This window comes from Prionailurus bengalensis, chromosome B1, assembly GCF_016509475.1.
Source record: "Prionailurus bengalensis isolate Pbe53 chromosome B1, Fcat_Pben_1.1_paternal_pri, whole genome shotgun sequence".
NCBI lineage: Eukaryota > Metazoa > Chordata > Mammalia > Carnivora > Felidae > Prionailurus > Prionailurus bengalensis.
Genome location: NC_057344.1, coordinates 40,586,037 through 40,607,745, shown reverse-complemented (window position 1 = coordinate 40,607,745; position 21,709 = coordinate 40,586,037). Strand labels below are relative to the sequence as shown.

Sequence of the window (21,709 nt, the reverse complement as noted above, 5' to 3'; positions counted from 1 at the left end):
TTAATATAGAAAGAGTAAAACTACATACGTTTATCATACAACAAATCCCATCTCTGTCCCCTGAAATTCCCCTAGTTTCATTCATTAGAAGGGGATTAAAAAAAAAAAAGTCTTAAAGAGCACTTTACAGCAGCATCCAGTTTTCCTATGAAATACTCAACATCTTAAATATTATGTATACTTTTTTTCTTTTAGTAAGCTGGACACTGGCTTCAGACTTTGTGGAATTGGAGGAGAAATAACAACCCATTCAAAGCTATTCTAGAAAGTGTCTTTTGGCAGAATAGCAGGTATCCAAAGTTAAAATTGGAGGGTTTTGTTGCTTTGTTTTCTTTCCAAAATTTAAATCGTTTTTGTTGTTGTTGTTGTTCCCTTTCTACCTAAACCTCAGTCACCACTCCTGAGTGGAGATGGGCAGAGGCGCTGCCCCCTGCTCCTCCGGCTTCTCAGCAGCTGCTTTCTTATTGTTGCAGCAAGGCATAGGTGTGTGACAATGAGGACTTCTCCAAAATGGCCTTTATAGATAATCCCACAACATATTTTCTGTCTTTTCCAGTATGTAAGGTCTAAAAAGGAAAATGGGTGTTCTGTTGGAGCCAGGAGTCATCTCTGTATCTGAGCCATCATCTGACTGGTTACCATAACAAGGAGACTGAGCTGGGGAGGCACTTGAGGTGGTACTGTGAGCATCAGAATTGTGACGTTTAAATTCCTTCTGTAGTTTACTGATCTGGTTGCTTTTTATCCTGTTTCCAGATAGAGTTTTCACTGTCTTTGGCTTCAGTGTTGTCTTCAGACTGGGTCCTGTCCTTGCATCTGCTACGTGATTCCAGTTGTTTGTTTGTTTGTTTATACTGCTGGCAGTTTCTTCCATCTTTTCACAAGCAGGGCACAGGCATTCCAGATGTCTCCTCAGTGAGTCTCATGCAACCCAGGACAGCTCTGGAAGTCTTTTTCATAGCATTTACTGTCAGTGAATCAAGAACTGGAGGACTTAGCTCTGCAAATACAGCAGCCCTCTATAGTTGGTTACATCTTTGGCTTGTGAAAACCAAATATCTTTTCTTCTGGGCAACAGTCTTCCAAAATCAGCGGATCTACGCACAATAACGTTCCCGAGGTCTGGAGTGCACGCCAAGCTAGCCTCCCCCCGCTTCCAATTGCTCCCTCCTCCTCAACTGCCTTGTCTAGGACATGTCTATTTTTTTATGTTTATTTTTGAGAGAGAGAGACAGACAGACAGACAGACAGCACGTGAGCAGGGAAGGGACAAAGAGAGAGAGAGGGAGACACAGAGTCCCCGGGCTCTGAGCTGTCCGCCCAGAGCCCAACACAGGGCTCGAATTCACAAACCGTGAGATCATGACCTGAGCTGAAGTCTGATGCTTAACTGACTGAGCCACCAAGGCACCCTAAGACATGTCTATTTTAATTAAACCAACAAATTTAAGTTAACTTTAATACCAAATATTTTCCCAGATCATGTGAACTTGAAGACCATTTGGGTTAGTTCCTATCATATTTCTGAGTGTTAGGAATACTTAATTCAAATAAATGCTTGTTTGTTTTTAAGCCAATTAAATACAAACACATTAATTTTGTCAATACCATTCAGAGGAAGAAAATACCACACATCTATAATGCATTTATGTAAAGATACATGTAAACATGCAAAATATGCAAAGAGAGACCTTATAGCTTTCATTGAAAATTTTAGCGGGGCGCCTGGGTGGCGCAGTCGGTTAAGCTTCCGACTTCAGCCAGGTCACGATCTCGCGGTCCGTGAGTTCGAGCCCCGTGTCGGGCTCTGGGCTGATGGCTCAGAGCCTGGAGGCTGTTTCCGATTCTGTGACTCCCTCTCTCTCTGCCCCTCCCCCGTTCATGCTCTGTCTCTCTCTGTCCCAAAAATAAATAAACGTTGAAAATTTTAGCAATAAAGGAGCACCTGGGTAGCTTAGTCAGTTAAGCTTCCAACTTCGGCTCAGGTCATGATCTCATGGTTCATGAGGTTGAGCTCCACATCGGGCTCTGCACTGACAGTGCAAAACCTGCTTGATATTCTCCCTCTCTCTCTCTCTCTCTCTCTCTCTCTCTCTCTCTGTCTCTGTCTCTGTCTCTCCCTCCCTCCTTCCCTCCCTCTGTCTCTGTCCCTCCCCCACTCATGCTTTTTCTCTAAATAAATAAATAAATAAACTTTAAAAAAATATTAGGGTATGATAATGCAAAACTTACTAGTTTGTAAAAGCATTTGGATCTAAATCAAGTTTCTGGTAGATGAAGTGAGGTTATCTACACAGATGTTGAAAGCTTTTTCTACTAATATTTGTGGGGAAGACACTTAAGATTTATAGTTGTCCTTAAACGTAATCTTATAGAAGCCATGAACCAGATTTGGGACAAGGGACCTTCTGTAGCAATTCGTATTTGTAGAAAGCCTCTCCCCACTTTTTTCTTCATTCCTAGGAATTAGGGATGGTCTAGATAAGAGTTCCTGGAGACAACCAGGTAGAGCATTTACCTCTCAAAAGCACAGGGAAAGAGTGCTAGTTCCTCTAAGAAGTACTTTTGTTCCCTAAGGTCAGAATTTTTACAGTCCTTACAAACCTTTTGAGAAAAGTAAGGCAGGTTTGGGGATTGGTGAAAAGGATAGGTGGACTTTGAGTTGTTTCTGGAGCTGCATTTCTGGTTTTGCAAAGATTTGTAAGATAAGGACAGTTGCTTTTAATTTCTCAAGGAATTGGGTTGTAACTTAAATGATAACATATGTTGGTTGATCCACCCGTTTAAAGCACATTAATTTGCTTTTTTTTTTTCTTTATATCAGTAAGATTTCCAACTAAGGTGAAGATCAAAGATCTCTGTGTTCTGAGTTTAGAGCTGTTTGCCTTTTCAGTGTTTTAGCAAATCCTTCCACAAAGTCTTCAGAAGTTTTTTTCTTTCTGGATACATAATTTTAGCTTAGGGGAGAAGGGCTAAAAAGAAATTCCTATCAGGCTGTGATCCAGTGTGGTCAACTTCTGACCACTGTGTTACTTTAAAAAGTCTTTTCAGGGGTACCTGACTGGCTCTGTTGGTAGAGTATGTGACTCTTGATTTTGGGATTGTGAGTTCAAGCCCCATGTTGAGTGTAGAGATTACTTAAAAATAAAATCTCACACACACACACACACACACACACACACACACACACACACAAGGCCTTTCAAATATTTTGTCAAGTTCAAGCTGGACAAACAGTAAATATTCCTGGCAGTATTGAACAACCCCTTGGACTCAAGAGGCATCCCCAAAGAAGATGCAAAAGATATTTTCTTTTCCTCTCTCTACTGACTACGACAGACAGATACCAGGAAGAGCTGACTCAGGTAAGAATTCTCACCTTAGCCAGCTTCTGCTAGTCTTTCAGGATCCCATCGGTCGACTCTGAGTGGGGTTTGTTTATTTATTTATTTATTTATTTATTTATTTATTTTCCATGTAGGAAATTTTTATTTATTTATTTATTTATTTATTTATTTATTTATTTTATATATGAAATTTGTTGTCAAATTGGTTTCCATACAACACCCAGTGCTCATCCCAAAAGGTGCCCTCCTTAATACCCATCACCCACCCTCCCCTCCCTCCCACCCCCCATCAACCCTCAGTTTGTTCTCAGTTTTCCACAGTCTCTTATGCTTTGGCTCTCCCCCCTGAGTGGGGTTTAAAGTAGAAAGTGTAGCTCCAGTGTCAGCCAGGATTTGGTAAGGGTTTTTTCATTAGTATTAATTTCAGTTTCCCCTTGGCTGTTTAAGGGAATAATGTAGCACTTTATCAGAAAATCCTTCAGTTTCATCTGTGGAGTCCTTCCTTCAGAGGCAGATATGGAGCATTCGAGTTGGTGCTGAAGGATGTGCATGGGACCTTTGAGAAAACCATTTTTCCAGTGTCCCAATTGATTGCAAATGAAACATTGATTTCAGGGCCAGTTTTTTGATGAGGGACCCCTGAGAGGGTGCGATGTGGGAGACCTAGGTGTTGTTTTATATACCTTTTGTTTGTTTAATTTTTCATTACCTTTTTGCAATGAAACTTTCAATGAAGCTATTTTGGTATCTTGAAGACTTTTGGAAGCTTCTATACATCAATAAAAATAGGTATCCATCCCATTCTGTTTGTTTGATTTGGAAACCCTTGCTGTTTTTAATTTTTAGCTTTTTTTTTTTTTTTTTTTTTTTAGAGAGAGAGAAAGAGAGTGCAAGCTGGGGAGAGGGGCAAAGGGAGAGAGAGAGACTCTTAAGCAGGCTCCACACTTAGCACAGGGCCTGACATGGAGTTTGATCCCACGACCCTGATCATGACCTGAGCTGAAATCAAGAGTTGGCCACTCAACCAACTGAGCCACCCAGGCGCTTGCTTTTAAGTGTACTTCTTAAATAAAGGATCTTGTTTAATTGGAATGTTCCCATATTGGCCATTGTAATTCTAGGTTGTCTTTAGTAAGATTTTTGGAGATATTTATAGCTTCCTAAACCATAGTTTTTAGTCAATAAATAAGCAAGTGGCTGGAAGATGGCATACTCAACCATTTGGAATTTAAGGATTTTTTTTTTTTTTTTTTTAAGCTAAGGCTTTGATTCTCTTGGAGACAACCTAATAACCTAAGGGAAATGTGTTGCCAGTTTAATGATTATAAGGTGTTTTATGGTGTACTTCATCACATGGAAATTTTCTTGAGGTTGCAGGTGACCTAGTGTCAATCTAGGCTATTCTGTGACCAATTCATTTATTCACTCATTGAGTCATTCATTCATCCATTTATTTTTAAGTAGGCTTCATGCCCAGCACAGAGTACAACACGGGGCTTGAACTCCCGACTGTGAGATCAAGACCTGAGCTGAGAGCAAGAGTTGGATGCTCAACCGACTGAGCCACCCAGGCACCCCTTTGTAAAAAATTTTTATTATTTATTTTTTGGTAACCAATCTATTCTTAAGTTGGATGACCAGCTTAAGACACAGGAGTCTTAAGAGTTAGCTAGCATATATTCTAACAACTTTTTTTTTTTTAATTTTTTTTTTCAACGTTTTTTTATTTATTTTTGGGACAGAGAGAGACAGAGCATGAACGGGGGAGGGGCAGAGAGAGAGGGAGACACAGAATCGGAAACAGGCTCCAGGCTCCAAGCCATCAGCCCAGAGCCTGACGCGGGGCTCGAACTCACGGACCGCGAGATCGTGACCTGGCTGAAGTCGGACGCTTAACCGACTGCGCCACCCAGGCGCCCCTATTCTAACAACTTTTAAGTGTTCATGTATGCTCACTAGTTTTGTGGATTTTGGCTTCTGAGATTAACAATAGCCTTCATCGACACAAATCACATTGAACCTAGTCTGACCCTGGTCAGTAACCACCAACAATTACTAACATGGAACTGGGGACTGGGGAAAGAACTAATGCAGCAGATTCCAAAGAATGGGGACTGTGGGCTGGGATTCTAAACAAATGGGAAACTGTGGACTGAACCACCAGCAGTTCCCAAGGTGGAATCTGAGGACTAAATCAAGGATTGGGGATTCTAATCAAATGGGGAACTGTAGAAAGCCAGTTAGATGGGGAGCCATCTAATTGTCAATTTGTGCAAAGAGCTGAGCTCAAAACCAAGAAGAACTCACCGATGGCCCCTGGAAAACAGGAAGAAAGAGAACTGGAAGGGTTCCCGGGTAACATGCTTATGTTTCTTGTCCCTGAAGCTGTCAGAAGTTTCCTTCGGATCTCACAGCTGTCACCAAATGTGTTGAAAAACAAAATTCAACTGAGTAAATTTTAAAGATCTTGTTGGCTTTTTCAACCATTCATGAATTGGGTGGTGGTAGCATCCCATCTAGAAAATAGGAGCTCCAAAGAGCTATACAAAATGAAAGACTTTTTTTTTTTTTTTAACGTTTATTTTTGAGAGAGAGAGAGAGACAGAGCATGTGTGGGGTGGGGGGTGGGGGCAGGCAGAGAGAGAGGGAGACACAGAATCCAAAGCAGGCTCCAGGCTGCGAGCTGTCAACACAGAGCAGGACACGGGGCTCAAACCTATGAACCATGAGATCATGACCTGAGCCGAAGTTGCTGGCTTAACCCACTGAGCCACCCAGGCGCCCCCAAAATGAAAGACTTTTATAGGCAGAATGAGAAGGGATGTGGAAGTCACTAGCAAAGAGTAGAATGTTTCAGGCAAAGTCACCTTCCTTTGGGGACTAGCAGGAGTCTGTCAGGCACATTACCCCGCTAGTGCTGACCAGCTAGTTCCAGACTGACTAGTTAAGATTACATTTCTAGGAGAGGCTGAAAATGCAGTTAGGTTAGGAATTAAGTCCCTGTTGGTGATGTGGCCTTAGCACAAGTGACTCCATTTTGGACCTGTTGTCTCTTTTTTAACAGTAGACACATAGTCAATTTTTATTGAGTGAACAGACATCCTGTTGTACTTCTTACCCATTGGTGACTTAAAGCAGTTGGTGACTGTCTTTCTTTTCTCTCTAATCTCTGTTTCAGCATTTTGGTACGTTTACCTTCCTGTTTCTTTTCTATGGAATGTATCCAAAACAAGAATGTTCTTAAGGGAGTTTAGTAATCCCTTTAAATCTGGAGTGTGGTAAGTAGGGATTCATGGATACAGCTCTTACAAAACTGCTTTTCTACATGGAAATCTAGCCGGTCCTAGCTGGTCCCTAATTTGTGGTTTGTAATCTGAAGAAAAGATATAGGAACTGTGACTTGAAATTCTGGTTCATCAATAAGAACTCCAGGAGCATCACATTGTTCAGTCATATATTTGTGTCTCCTCCTGGGATAAGGGAAAGCTAGGGTAACTACCCGGATGCCATTCCTGATAGGAATAACAGAAGGAGGCTATTGTTTTCCTGTGGCAAGTCTTAATCTGGACCCTCTCAGCATCAGCTGTCCTAGGAAATGCCATTGTGTAGCTTAAAAGTTCACATATGGTGGGTGCTTCTTACAACTCCTTTCTACAGTTGGAATGTGAGAAATTAACTTTTAGGCTTTATGCTTGTGGTGTGGTTTTCAATTTTTATATACATGTATTTTCACTATCACTAAAGGTTTAGATTTTTAATAAACTTTCAGATGTAAATATTTTTCTTAATCTCAAATTCTCATTTTCCATCCAATTAGGTTCTCTTTGCTTGAGACAATTTTGATTCATTTCATGTCACTGCTGTTCAAGTACTGTTTTGTAAAATGTAGCACAGTCAGGCTATGCTTTTTAAAGACTGACTCTGGAAGGGGAGTTGTTTCAGAGTTGTTGCCTGTCAAAATTCTGTGTTACTCAGTCCAGCAAACTGCATGTAATGATACCTGAAGAATTCTTTAATTCCACAATCAATCTTAAGTGGACAAAAGTGTTTGAGAGTAAATGCCTGCCCTGAAATGAGGATTCAAGTTTGTTTCATGTACAGTTGCTTCAATGTAAATAGACCGCTATTAATAGTAATCCGTGGATTAGTTACCAGCTTGCGTGCCTCCTCACTAAAGATCAGATGACTATTCCTCATCAGCCTGGTGTAGAAGATCGTGCTTTTGGTCTGGTCCAAATGTTTTTCTCCAGCATTGGGGGGCTTCTTGGCATGTCTCTCTAGCTTGTGGCCCATGTTATATGCATGGAGATGTCCATATCTGACTTGAGAGGGGTTGTCTCAGCCTGGGCATGTGTTCTTGCTCAAAATACAATGAATCTCAACTTTCATGTATTCTGCTTTTATATATTGTGCTCTGACACTCTTATGTACCAAAATGGGCCTTTTGTGAGTCCGTCAGTGAACATACATGTTGAGTTACTGTATGCAGGGCTCCCTGCCAGCCACGAGTTGAGGTTCAGCTGCACCATGCCTGCACGCAAGGCTGTGTTTGTGCAGTTTCTCGAATGTCTTCCTGTACTTTGCCTTGATTCTTTAACGAAAAATTAGTAAAACACAAATGAAAGTGCTGGTTAGAAGCATCAGTCTTTAAAAGTTAATGCAATTGTCTGTCTCTCTCAAAAATAAATAAACATTAAAAAAATTATTTAAAAAAAAGGGGCGCCTAGGTGGCTCAGTCAGTGGAGTGTCTGACTTTGGCTCAGGTCATGATCTCACAGTTTGTGGGTTTGAGCCCCTCATTGGGCTCTGTGCCGACAGCTCAGAGCCTTGAGACTGCTTCAGATTCTGTGTCTCCCTCTCCCACTTGCGCTCTGTCTCTCTCAAAAATGAACAAACATTTAAAAAAATTATTTAGGGGCGCCTGGGTGGCGCAGTCGGTTAAGCGTCCGACTTCAGCCAGGTCACGATCTCGCGGTCCGTGAGTTCGAGCCCCGCGTCAGGCTCTGGGCTGATGGCTCAGAGCCTGGAGCCTGTTTCCGATTCTGTGTCTCCCTCTCTCTCTGCCCCTCCCCCATTCATGCTGTGTCTCTCTCTGTCCCAAAAATAAATAAAAACGTTGAAAAAAAAATTATTTAAAAGTTAATACAATTGAGAACAAGATAGAGTGGAATGTTTGGGGCACGCATTGAAAGCAGCATGTCTTTCATTTCATTGGGACAGTCATTGGACCTAAGCCAATCTACTGTATTCAATTATGAAAGAAAAGAAAAATAAGGAACAAGTATGAAACACTGGCCAAAGGCTGTTAAAAGGGTAGATGTAGTTGGAGGTTTCGTAATTAACTTATATTCTGATCTGGAACTCCCCTACTAAGATGGAAGTCAGTTGTTTATCTGGGTTTGACCTTCCGGCGCATTTTTAGGAAACTTTCGGCATGAAAGTCTTTTTATACAGCGTGTCTGACTACTTGGTTTCTGTGGAAGGCCTTATCCTCCTCTGCAGAGCAGACAGGAAAGGCTGCCCACCTCCCTGGTTTGCCTGCGCTCTGTCTGGTGTGCTGAGAGGGAGAGCATGCATGTACGGGCATGGTGGGGCACAAGGAAGCCTCATTGTTGAACCTCTTAGTGTTGTCATTGCTTATTATCTTTTTAAACAAAACATACCTATCTTTGACATCCTCCTGAGTTATATTGTCTATATCGGAGTTATATTCTCTGCAAACTTAAATGATTTTAAGACAGTTGCCTGCTATAATGTGGATCTGTCATAATTTGTCCAGCCACTCCCCATTTGATGATTTGTAGTTCATTTTTTTTTATTCTACCTTTTTTCCTTTTTTTTTTTTAATTTAAATTTTAGTTAACATACAGTGCAATACTGGTTTCAGGTGTAGAATTCGGTAAGTCATCCCTTACATACAACACTTGGTGCTCATCACAAGTACCCGTCACCCATCTAGCTCATCTCCCATCCACCTCTCTCCATTAACCCTTAATTTATTCTGTATTGTTAAGACATTCTTGTGGTTTATTTCCCTCTCTTTTCTTCCCTCCTCCATATGTTCATCTGTTTTGTTTCTTAAATTCCACATATGAGTGAAATCATACGGTGTTTGTCTTTCTCTGATTTATTTTGCTTAGCATAATACATTCTAGCTCCATCCACATTATTGCAAATGGCAAGATTTCATTCTTTTTGATGCCTGAATAATATTCCTGTGTGTGTGTGTGTGTGTGTGTGTGTGTGTGTGTACATACACACACCGTGTCTCTATCCGTTCATCTGTCGATGGACATATGAACTCTCTCCATAGTTTGGCTATTGTTGATAATGCTGCTATAAACATTGGGGTACATGTACCCCTTTGAGTCTGTATTTTTGTATCCTTTGGGTAAATACCTAATAGTGCAATTGCTGGATCATAGGGCAGTTCTACATTTAGTTTTGTTTTTTTCCATTTGTTTACAAACCACTGTGTCAAAGGCTGACTTTGAATAGATCGCAGTGAGGGAGCTGCTCTGCTGTGTTTGAAACCCCGACCCAGAAGCAGGTCATCTAAGAATGGTTTAGCACCAGGTTCCCCAGGAACAAGTGTTGCTTGAGGGGCAAGGGGGTGGCCACATTTCTGGCTGCACCCCGTTTCTTGGGAGGAAGGGCTCTCTGTACTGGACCCTGGTCCCAATGCCAGACAGTGGGATGGTGGGGGGCCCAATTATCCAAGGCTAACTGAGTCTCCACGGTGCTGCCATATAGTTCCACCTGGGCTGGATTCTGACTTAGAGGCGTTCAGTCATAATACCACAGATGGTAGCCTTGCCCCGTTGGCTCCTCAGCCAAGCACATACACCAAATATTTTTTGTTTCTTGAGGAACCTCCCTACTGTTCTCCAGAGTGGCTCCACCAGTTTGCGTTCCCACCAACAGTGCAAGAGGGTTTCCCTTTGTCCACATCCTCCACAACACCTGTTGTTTCTTGTGTTAATTTTAGTCATTCTGACAGGTGTGAGGTGGTATCTCATCACAGTTTTGATTTATATTTCCTGATGATGAATGATGTTGAGCATCTTTTCATGTGTCTGTTGGCCATCTGGATGTCTTCTTTGGAAAATGTCTATTCATGTCTTCTGTCCATTTCTTAACTGGATTATTTATTTTTGGGGTGTTTGAGAAGTTCTTTATGGATTTTGGATACTAACCCTTTATCAAATATGTCACATGCAATATCTTCTCCCATTCCATAGGTTGCCTTTTAGTTTTGTTGATTAGTTTCCTTTGCTAGGCAGAAGCTTTTTATCTTGGTGAGGTCCCAGTAGTTCATATTTTCTTCATTTCCCTTGCCTTCGGTGACATGTCTAGTAAGAAGTTGCTCTGGCCAAGGTCAGAGGTTTCTGCCTGTGTTCTTCTCTAGAATTTTGATGGATTCCTGTATCACATTTAGGTCTTTCATCCATTTTGAATTTGTTTTTGTGTGTGGTGTGAGAAGGTGGTCCAGTTTCATTCTTCTGCCTGTAGCTGCCCAGTTTTCCCAACACGATTTGTTGAAAAGACTATCTTTTTTTCCATTGGATATTCTTTCCTGCTTTGTTGAAGATGAGTTAACCATATAGTTGTGGGTCCATTTCTGAGATGTCTGTGCTGTTCCATTGATCCATGTGTCTGTTTTGTGCCAGTACCATACTGTCTTGAGTACAGCTTCATAATATAGCTTGAAATCCAGAATCATGATGCCTCCAGTTTTGATTTTTTTTTCTTTTTTTTCAGGATTGCTTTGGCTATTTGAGGTCTTTTGTAGTTCCATACAAATTTTAGGATTGTTTGTTCTAGCTCTGTGAAAAATGCTGGTGGTATTTTGATAGAGATTGCATTGAATGCGTAGATTGCTTTGGGTAGTATGGACATTTTAACAATGTTTATTCTTCTAATCGTTGAACATGGAATGCTTTCCCATTTCTTTGTTTCCTCTTCAATTTTCTTTTATTAAGTGTTCTATAATTTTCAGAGTACAGATCTTTTACCTCTTTAGTTAGATATATTATTGTTTTTGGTGCAGTTGCAAATGGTATCAATTCCTTGGTTTCTTTTTCTGCTTCTTTGTTATTGGTGTATAGAAATGCAACAGATTTCTGCACATTGATTTTATATGTGATTTGCAGTTCCTTTCTAAGTATTTCACTCCAAGCTATGCAATAAGCATCCTTATTTGTATGTTATGAGGCTTTTTATTTTTTTACAAGGTAGAGGTAAAAATAATGGGTCAAACAATATGTACATTGTAAGAATTAATAGATATTGCCATATTTCATTCCCAAAAAAAGGCATAGCAATTTTTACTCCTTCTAGCAATGTAGGGAAGTGCCTTTTATTTTCCATCTAAAATCCTTGCCAGTTGAAGAGGGAGTGAAAGGCATTTCATTTTGCTTTAATTTACACTTTGTGGACTACTCAGGAGCTCGAGCAACTTTTTGCAGTGTTGTTTGCCATTTGCATTTCTTATGTAAATTACCCCCTTTTCTACTGGAGTTGCTTTCTTACTGATTTGTAAGAACTTGTTGTCCATTAGGCATGTTTACTCTTTGGCATATATGTTGCAGATACTTTTTCCCTAGACTTTTTGTCTTTTGACTTTGTGAATGGTGTCATGTTGCCATAAACTTTTAAGACCTTTTTGTGTTATTTGTATTGCTCTTCTTCATGCCACCTACTTTTCCTCACCTTATGCTACTTTTCCCCCCCTAAATTTATCCCATAGTATTTTAGAGTTTTTGTTTTTAACACAGATAGGATTTTTTTTTTCTTTTTCCATTTCAACTGCATGTAGCTGACATAGAGAAAAGCTATTGATTTGAATATAGTTGTGTTGTTTCCAGATTACTAAATTCTTGCCAGTTTTTAGTCTATTGAGTTTCTAAGCATAGAGTCATATCATCTCCAAATAAAGATAATTTTATCACCTTCCGGTGGTTATTCTGTTTTTCTCTTTTGTAGTACAATGAGCTAGGACTTCTGTTAAAGTTATTAAACCTCTTATGGGTGAAAATCACACCCTGCTTGGAGCCTAGGCTGCAGCTGGAGCCCTGTTGCTCTGTGCCACGGCCCTCCTGTATGATGTCCTCATATTGCCTCCTCATAGCCAGTGTTGTGCAGGCTTCTTCCTTCCCAACTGGATTCTTTAAAGTTGGGCATCATAGGAGCACCTGGGTGGCTCAGTCGGTTAAGTGTCTGGCTTTGGCTCAGATCACGATCTTACAGTTTGTGAGTTCGACCCCACATTGGGCTCTCTGCTGTCAGCACAGAACCTGCTTCAGATCCTCTGTCCCCTTCTCTCTTTCTGCCCCTCCCCTATTCATTCTTTCTCTTTCTTTCTCCAAATGGACAAATAAGCTTTTTTAAAAAAAATAAAGTTGGGGGGCGCCTGGGTGGCTTGGTCGGTTAAGCGTCCAACTTCGGGACTTTGGCTCAGGTCATGATCTTGCGGCCCGTGAGTTCGAGCCCCGCATTGGGCTCTGTGTTGACCGCTCAGAGCCTGCAGCCTGTTTCAGATTCTGTGTCTCCCTCTCTCTCTGCCCCTCCCCTGTTCATGCTCTGTCTCTCTCTGTCTCAAAAATAAATAAACGTTGGAAAAAAAATAAAGTTGGACATCATATCTCTTATGTCCTTCCTAGAGCCTACCAGAGACTGAGCACATAATTAGCACATGTTGAACTGTCAGATGCATGAAATATGCTTCTAATCTCTTCTTCCAGGGCTCTCCACTTCTTCCTTGAAGCTTGCTCTGACATCACTGGACTTTAGATCGGATGACCAAAGTACTCTTTGCCCAGAGAGCCCTTCCCCCTTACCCACCCTGTAGAATTTAGAGTTTTGAGCCTAAAGACACCAGAGACATTCCCCTTCTCAAACTTTTCTCAGCATCAGCATCACCTGGAGATCTTGTTAAAACACTGATGGGGGGGCGGGGGTGATCACCCCTAATGTTTCTGACTCAGTAGGTCTGGGGTGGGATGTAAGAATTTTGCATTTCTCAAAGCTCAGATGCTGCTGGTCTGAGCATTGCAGTTTGAGAACCGCTCTCTAGACTAATTGGTGACCTCGTGGATGGAAAGCTAAGAGTTCTTTGCCTGCAGAAGCCAGATTCTTGTGGTGGTCCACATTCTGCTCAAGTAACCAGGTCCCCTTCACTTCACCCCACGAGCTTCTGCCCCCGGGCCTTGTCCCTCCATGTGAGTCTGTGAACTGAAAGAGTGCATGTTAGGGGCACACAGTATTCATCTTTCATGGTATAGGCGATTTTGAAATGAAACACATTTTTTAGGTTTAATGAAAATTGACTCCCCTTTCCACCCTCTCAGCCTCTGCACTTAGATACCTTCATGAAAACAGAATCATCCATCGGGATCTGAAACCAGAAAACATCGTCCTGCAGCAAGGAGAACAAAGAGTGAGTGACCCTCCTGGAAAGTCCTGGGCAGTGCCTCAGGGGAGCTGCTCTGGTGGTGAAGGAACACACTTTGTATCTTTGTTTATATTTGCATTTCCTTGACTTTATATTTGTTTTGATTCTCTGGGAACACTTTGATTTGAAACAGAATTAGCAAAAACTCCTCGCAGATTGAGGCAAGTTTGAATGGATCACATTGTTAATTGCCGGAGTTGCAGGAATCTGATAAGGAAAATGTTTCTCCTCCCACTTCCACCCCAGCCTTTGGGACCAGCACCTCTGGGAAGTAGGCTTTTTGTTTCCCATGTGTTTGAGAGTGTAACTTTTGATGCTAAACTGGAAACCAGCTCTAAGAGAGCTGAGAGAAGGCAGAGAGAGCTATGGCAGAGAGGAGGCATTTGGAGCTGGTACCTGCCTATAGAGCCTGGTCTGGCCTGAAGCTTTCCCAGAGCTCCTGGGGACCCTCCTCAGGGGGCCCTCCCGCTTGTGTGTGGCAGTAACCTCCCCATGGGGCTTGGCGCCCGTGCCCTTTCACGGCCTTCTTTGCTTAGCTGGGGGTGGCAAGCAAGGACTCAGCTGAGTGGAATGTAGTAACCCAACTTGTGGGCCACTCAGTCTCTTCTGATAGAGACGTCAGCATTCTGGGCTTGGCCCCTAACTATCACAGTGCTCACCTTTGCTCCAGTTCACACTTATTCTTGTAAGTGGTTCTAAGATTTGAGAACTGAAGGCATTTACTGAGAAGGTCTTTCACATCATAAATCCAGTGTAGCAGTCTTGAGGGCTGGTGCATAGTCTGTTCATTTTGACCTCCCTCTGGTGATTAGTTACAGAGCAAAGAGAACATGTGCCTTTTTTCAGCATTTTTACAGTTATGTCTTCTCTTGCCCTACATCTACCATGTTGGAGGCAGTCTCCTGTGTAAATATTTGGTGGTTATTAGGAACTCAGAATCTAATACCACCTGGGAATTCAGAAATATCCTCTGCTCTGTCACCAGTATTCTCATAACCCTCAGATTTCTCCTTTTTCTTTCTTTCTTTCTTTTTTTTTTTCCAGTTAATACACAAAATTATTGACCTAGGATATGCCAAGGAACTGGATCAGGGCAGTCTCTGTACTTCCTTTGTGGGGACCCTGCAATACCTGGTAAGAAATGGGATTTACGTGTTTGCTTATCAGCTTTTCCCTGCTGACTGGACTTGTGCGGCTCCTCTCTGTCCTGCTTTCAAGCGTCTAAGTCTTGCCAGCTCTTCAGATGTTCCCAGATGTATAGGAATTGTTGTATGACAGAGACATAATCTGTTCAAGTCAGCACTTTTTCCCAACAGAGGCCCAGTGTAAGGATGTGGGCATCTTCTCTGACATTCTCTTTGCTAGTGTGTGCCCTTGAACACATTCCATAACATCTTGGGCTTCGGTATTTTATCTGAAAATAGTTTAAACTAGTTGCGTGCTGGTCTGTAGAAGCCACAGTTTCCATGAGGTGTCTCAGGCCACCAAGAAGGAGCTGAGCTCTGAGCTCCCACTCTTTCTTTACATTATTTGGTCTATTTTGGGGTTCTGTTTGAGTCACTCATTCAATTCAGGAAAATGCTGATTGAGTGTAGTCTATGTCTGCATGCCAGGCACTGTGCTAGGAGCTGGCGATGTGATGGGAAAGAAGACAAGCATTTCCTTGGTCTTTAAAAGAAGCCTAGGGTTTAGTGAGAAAGCAGGCATTACCCCCAAACTTACACAAATAACTAAGAAATTAAAATTGTCGTTAAGTGTTACAAAGAGAAAGTGCAGGGTGTTATAAGAATACATATTAGGAGGACCTTATCTTGTCTGGGACCTGAAGGATGAGTAGAAGAAAGGGGCTGGAGGTAGGGGAAAGGAGAGGAAGTTGAAGGAAAGGATGTAGTCCATTGGAGGACTAAAAGACATTGAAGGGTTTTAAGTTGGAGAAGGATCAGGTTTACCCTTTGAAAAGACCACTCTTGATACAGAGTGGAGAATGAATTGCATTGAACAAGAGTAAAGAGTGGGCGAAGGGTAAGGAGGCTCTGATCAGCAGCTCAGAGCTGGTGGTAGCAGGGGGGAAATAGGAAACTAGTCAAGAAATGCCTAGCAAGAGACCCAGTAAGACCTGGTAATAGATTGCTTGTGGATGGTAACAACCAGTAAAATTTTGATTGAATAAAGGGTTCTGCAGTTGTAATAAACAAACAAAAGGTTGAAAGCCACTGGGCTAAATGAGCTTAAGCATTTTATCAAGTTCTTGAAAAAGAAGAAGAAATTCTTTGAAGTCTCTTTGAGTGCATTTATACTCCCTTGGGCTCCATTGATTTATAATGGGCTCCACTGACTTATGACCTGCTCTATGGAGTAGAGTTTTCAGAGTGATGACTCATGCGGAGCTGTGATTCAGGCCCTTGTGTCCCTATCATGTAATTATGTAGGTCCTGCTGAGCGTCCTCTGGAATCCTCATGGGCTCAGCAGAGGTTAAGTCGGGGCACCCCATGCTGTGACCAGGAGGCTCAGTCAAATCCTTCACCTTCAGGAACTAAAACTTCTGTCCATAACCAGATCCAGAGCTTGATCTGATCATCCCCCCACTTTTTCCTCTTGGTTGGCACTCCTTGGCCCCTGCAGAAGTGTGACACTTCTAACCAGACTGCGCACAGTCCTGTCTCCACGCCTTTGCTTGTGATGGTCCTTTCTAGAACGTCTCCTCGCAGACACTCATGTGAGGAGCCTTTTTCAGAACCAAGTTCCATGCCCACCTAGTTACTCCAGCTGTCTCTGCTTGGGCAGCAATCATGCATCTGGCTTTTTTCCTACCTGATTATAAACATCCTGTCCCATTGTACAACCACATGTCCTAAATATATGTATTATGCATTTGGTGTATACAGCCTGGTATCATTTTCCTTGTTGTATGTAACTTCCCACCTGGACACTGCCCTCAAGAGGTATATAATGTACTCTGGTCTACCTAAAAATACCTCTAGGGACCCTTGTGTCAGCATCGGGAGTGAATGAGGTAGAGAAAAATTCTAGATACCACTGGCTACACAGGTGGTCACCCCCTCACCCTTGAGTGGACATGCCAGTACCCTCTGGATGGAGTCGGGCAGGTGTGGACACACAATTAGAAGGGCTGGTTGCCCCCTCCTGTGGTGGCTCCTCGGAAAAGGAAGCAGCTCAGGTGTTTCCCCACCTCATGTTCTTCTACAGGCCCCGGAACTCCTGGAGCAGCAGAAGTACACAGTGACTGTGGACTACTGGAGCTTCGGCACCTTGGCTTTTGAGTGCATCACAGGCTTCCGACCTTTCCTCCCTAACTGGCAGCCCGTGCAGTGGTGAGTGAGGGACCGGGGCCTGTGGGTGGGGCCAGGAGTGCCACCTGAAGGGAGGAGGGTGTCCCTCTACCTTAGACATGTCCTTCACCTGTTTCCATCTCATGGGACACTCCAGCCTGGGCCCGAGACTTCAGTGATCTGTCTCCCAAAGAGGAAGTCCTGTGAGTGCCCAGCATGTGGGCAGTCCAGGCTCCAAAAACCTAGAGAAGTAGAACAATTGTTAAGTATGATACCGTATAAAGGATGCTTGCCCTGTGTTTAGTAGCAACATGCCAGTACATTTATAGACTGTTGCATACATGTGTGCACTTTCACTGAGGATGCTGTGGATTAGTAGACAAATAAAGGAGATGTACACATGACAAAGGAGAAGTATTTACATGGAAATGTATTGTCTGCAAATTTTATTATGCTTAAATATTTATTTATTTATTTATTTATTCATTCATTCATTCATTTATTATTTTTGAGAGAGAGAGTGACTGGGAGGGGCAGAGAGAGAGGGAGAGAGAGAATCCCAAGCAGGCTCCATGCTGTCACTGCAGAGCCCAACACGAGGCTCGAATGCACAAACAATGAGATCATGACTTGACTGAAACCAAGAGTCAGACACTTAACCAACTGAGCCACCCAGGCACCCCTAAATTTTTGTTTTAAAAGCATTAGGGGCGCCTGGGTGGCTCAGTCGGTTGAGCGTCCGATTTCGCCTCAGGTCATGATCTCACAGTCTGTGAGTTCGAGCCCCATATCGGGCTCTGTGCTGATGGCTCAGAGCCTGGAGCCTGCTTCTGATTCTGTGTCTCCCTCTCTCTCTGCCCCTTCCCTGCTCATGCTCTGTCTCTCTCTGTCTCAAAAATAAATAAAAACATTAAGAAAAAAAATTTTTTTAAAAAGCATAAGAAAGTGCCTTAAAATGTAAACCAATGTGTACACAAATAAGTTACCAAAAAAAAATTTATTAATAAAAAAACCAAAGGACATACTTAAGTTTTAAAAGAATTACTCTGTATCTTAACCTTTTTTATTACAAAAATAAGTGTTCATTGTATATGTGAAGGTTAATCATTATCAAAGTACATAGTTTAAAAATTAACATGCCCCTAAATCAGGTTTCATTCAGAGTGTTCCTTGGGAGGCCACACCCTGATGTGAATGATGCTACTGTTGTTTCAAATTTTGTTTTTATTTCCAGTTTTTGTGTGTCTTTTTGGAGCAGTAATAAGTTCACATGGTTCAAGCTTCCAAAGGTATAAAAAGAGTATGCACTGAAAAGTCATCTCTTACTGGCCTCCCAGCCACCTGGCTTCCTTTCTGACAGGCACCTGATACCACTAGTTGTCAGTATGCTTCCAAGGGTGTTCCATACGGGTACGAATTGACCTGTTTTTCTGTTGTCTCGTTTATGTTTCACCCCTTTCCTACATCAGTTGATGGCACAGTAGGAACTGTCCTGCATGTGCTCTCAGAGCATTTTTACACCATGAAAATTAGCTTCACAAAATCCAGAAACAACCACTATGAACATTTTTGTGCATCTCCGGGTTCCTCAGTATATGTGTTATACTTCAAAAAAAAAAAAAATACACAAATAAATTATTGTACATACTCTCATATAACCTACTTTTCAGTCTTACTATTGAAAATGCTTTATGTTTTTCCGTTATTTGTAATAATTTCTGTTTGGTATTCAAATGAGTGGCTATACTGGAATTTATTTAACTTATCCACCGTTATTGGAAGCATGGGTAGTTTATAATTTTTACTTCTTAAAATAAAACCAAGAATAACGTCCTTATAAGGAAATCCTTGTATATCCATGATTATTTCCCTAGGATAATTCCTAGGAGTGGAATTTACTGATCAAAGATTATACACATTTTAGAGGTTTTTGATATGTATTGAGCATTTGCTCAACAGAAAGGTTGTATAAATAATGTTTTTACCAGGAACATACAAAGCTGCCCTTTTCACCACACTGTTGTTAACACTGGCTACTATCATTTTTCTAAATGCTTTTCTGGAAATAGTGAAAACATTAAGTTTTTAAAAGGATAGGTATTTACATCATGAATTATTTATTTCTAAGATATAGCCTTGGAAATCAATTCTAGAAGAGTGTTTTTATGTGTTGGCAATCCAGTTCAGTCAGCACGTATAAGCCAAACACTGAAAATTTCAGCAGAGGTGAAAGAGGCCAGGTCCCTGCTCTTCAAGAGTCTGGTGAAGTGGCAAAGTACGCCCTCCTGTGGTGATTTATTTTAAAACAAGCAATAATTGGGGCGCCTGGGTGGCTCAGTCAAGCGTCCAACTTCAGCTCAGGTCATGATCTCACAGTTTGTGGGTTCAAGCCCCACATTGGGTTCTGTGCTGACAGCTCGGAGCCTGGAGCCTGCTTCAGATTCTGTATCTCCCTCTCTCTGCCCCTGCCCTGCCGTGCTCTGTCTCTCTCTCAAAAATAAAAATAAACATGAAAAAAAAGTTTTTTAGAAAATAAAAAAATAAAACAAGCAATACTTGACCTGCACAGGTTCTGGAATATTGAGGAATTAGCTCATTAATTTATAATCATACCATATACTGTATACCTATACATCAATAGTGTTTTTAACTAACCAAGAAATTGTTGCATTTCTTTAGTTCCAATGTTGAGCTTTTCCATTATTTTTAATAAGATGAGTTAAAATCCATTAGAACCAGAAGAACAAGTACTATTTGAAAATGTATCCCTCATGTCTTGGCGTCTTTATTGTAAGTCTGTTGTCTGCAGAATCAGCTTCTTAGAACTCCCTTCCCCGGTGCTGGGAGACCAGCTGATGCTTTCAAGTAGGCTACTTGGATGCCCGGTCAGGAGCTGTTCAGTGGACAAGTTTGTGAAAAGTGGCTGTCTCACCTGCTTTGTAATGCCTTAGAGAACCTTTTAAAAATTTCACTCTCTCCTCTCAGATGGCAGATGGATAGTAATTTCTGGACAGATGTGATTTGAGCTTTATAATTCTATTACAATCCTACTTTGAAATACATTACAGGACCTAAGCAATAAGCATTTTATTTACTACAGCTTTTATTTTTACAATTTCCCATGGACAGACTATTCCATTAGAGGATCATCTGTGTCATTTGTATGTGACGACAGTCTTGGTACACCTGCCTTACAGTAATCACTGTTCCAGCCAGAGCTGTGAACCACCAGCCTCTGCCACATGCCAGTTCCAGCTAGGCCAACTTACCCCTTGCCAACGAGAAGTGTTCAGGACTAAGACATTTTTATCTGAATTTCCCAGGTGTTTTTGGAAAGGAAAGACTTGGACATTCACACAGTGTAGAAAGAACAGCAGACTTTGGATTTGAGTCCCTAGTTCTGCCACTCTTTAGTTGTGTGGCCTTGGGCAAGTCACCTGATCTGTATTTCCTTACCACTGAATGGGGAACTAAAAACAGTGTCTACCACCTGGGGTTATCATGGCAAAGAAGTATGTGTTCAGTGTCCAAGTACTTGGTTATCTATGAAGCATTATTCAAATTTAAGTTATCTTCCTCATCACCAAAAAGATTTGAAACTAGTTGGGCTTAAATTTTTTTTCCCTTCAAATACTATTTCAGATGCATCAATAAGTGCTCTAAATTGGGAAATGTAACAGTTCATTCACCATTAGAGATCATATCTAGCCATGTGCATTTAGAGGGAAGTACACTGTGCACGCATGTATTGTGCGTTATTTCCTGTAAATGTGATCTGCACACAGTGATCCTGGTTTGGAAGTTCTAATTTTATCCTCTTTCAAAACATAAATGTTGGATTAGATAAGATGAAAAGTAGAGAAAATGATAAGGATAATCGAAGGATGAGATAAGGAGTCAGTAGTACTGGCTGTGGAACTCTAGGCACAGGATGGTTGATGACTCTACTTCAGGCAGTACAGACTATTGCGCTCGGAAGGAAGCCATCCTAGCAGGAAGCAAATGCACTGTTACCCAAAGATAGAATCACAACCTGGGGGTATCCTGTACAGTTGTAAAGCGGTATGTTACCAAAGTACAATGTCTCCTGCCTGCTAAGTGACTTAAGGGCTATATTGCAGGCATTCCAAAGTCCGGCAGAAGAGTGAGATGGACATTGTTGTCAGTGAAGACTTGAATGGAGCGGTGAAGTTTTCCAGCTCCTTACCCTATCCCAATAATCTGAACAGGTAAGGCCCAGTGGCACTTCTCCTCTATGCGGTTTTCTTCCTTTTTCAGAAATAGATGTCTGTGGTGACATCTGATAGCTTTTAAATAGATTATCAAGGTATCCTGTGACTAGGAATTTGACATAATCGTCTCAGTCATCAACTTAGAATGGATTCCTACCCCTCACCCCATCTAGAAATCATCTCTTTTCTAAATTCACACAGTAATTTATCTGTACCTCTTACCACCCTTAGTAGTTTCTACCTTGTACTACATTTGGTTTTGCATAGCGTTTGTCTCCTAGTCAACTGTAAGCCTTTTCAGGGTAGGGGATTTCTACTTTACTTCTCTTTGCACTCCTGTGTAGCCTCATACTGTGTCATAGTCAACAAATAAACCTTTGTAGTTT

General features: G+C 41.7%; 1 protein-coding gene and 1 pseudogene across 2 annotated transcripts in view; one reads left to right on the top strand and one right to left on the bottom strand.

The window, feature by feature from the left end:
* IKBKB (inhibitor of nuclear factor kappa B kinase subunit beta) overlaps nt 1–21,709 on the top strand; it is a 75,348-nt gene that overhangs the window by 37,557 nt on the left and 16,082 nt on the right. For both annotated transcript variants that reach the window (XM_043563098.1, XM_043563090.1), the window contains exons 6-9: nt 13,697–13,785; nt 14,845–14,934; nt 17,009–17,133; nt 21,213–21,320. In XM_043563098.1, the coding sequence (XP_043419033.1) occupies nt 13,697–13,785; nt 14,845–14,934; nt 17,009–17,133; nt 21,213–21,320 (412 nt within the window). The remainder of the gene's footprint in view (nt 1–13,696; nt 13,786–14,844; nt 14,935–17,008; nt 17,134–21,212; nt 21,321–21,709) is intronic.
* On the bottom strand, nt 324–1,203 carry LOC122467305 (annotated as a pseudogene).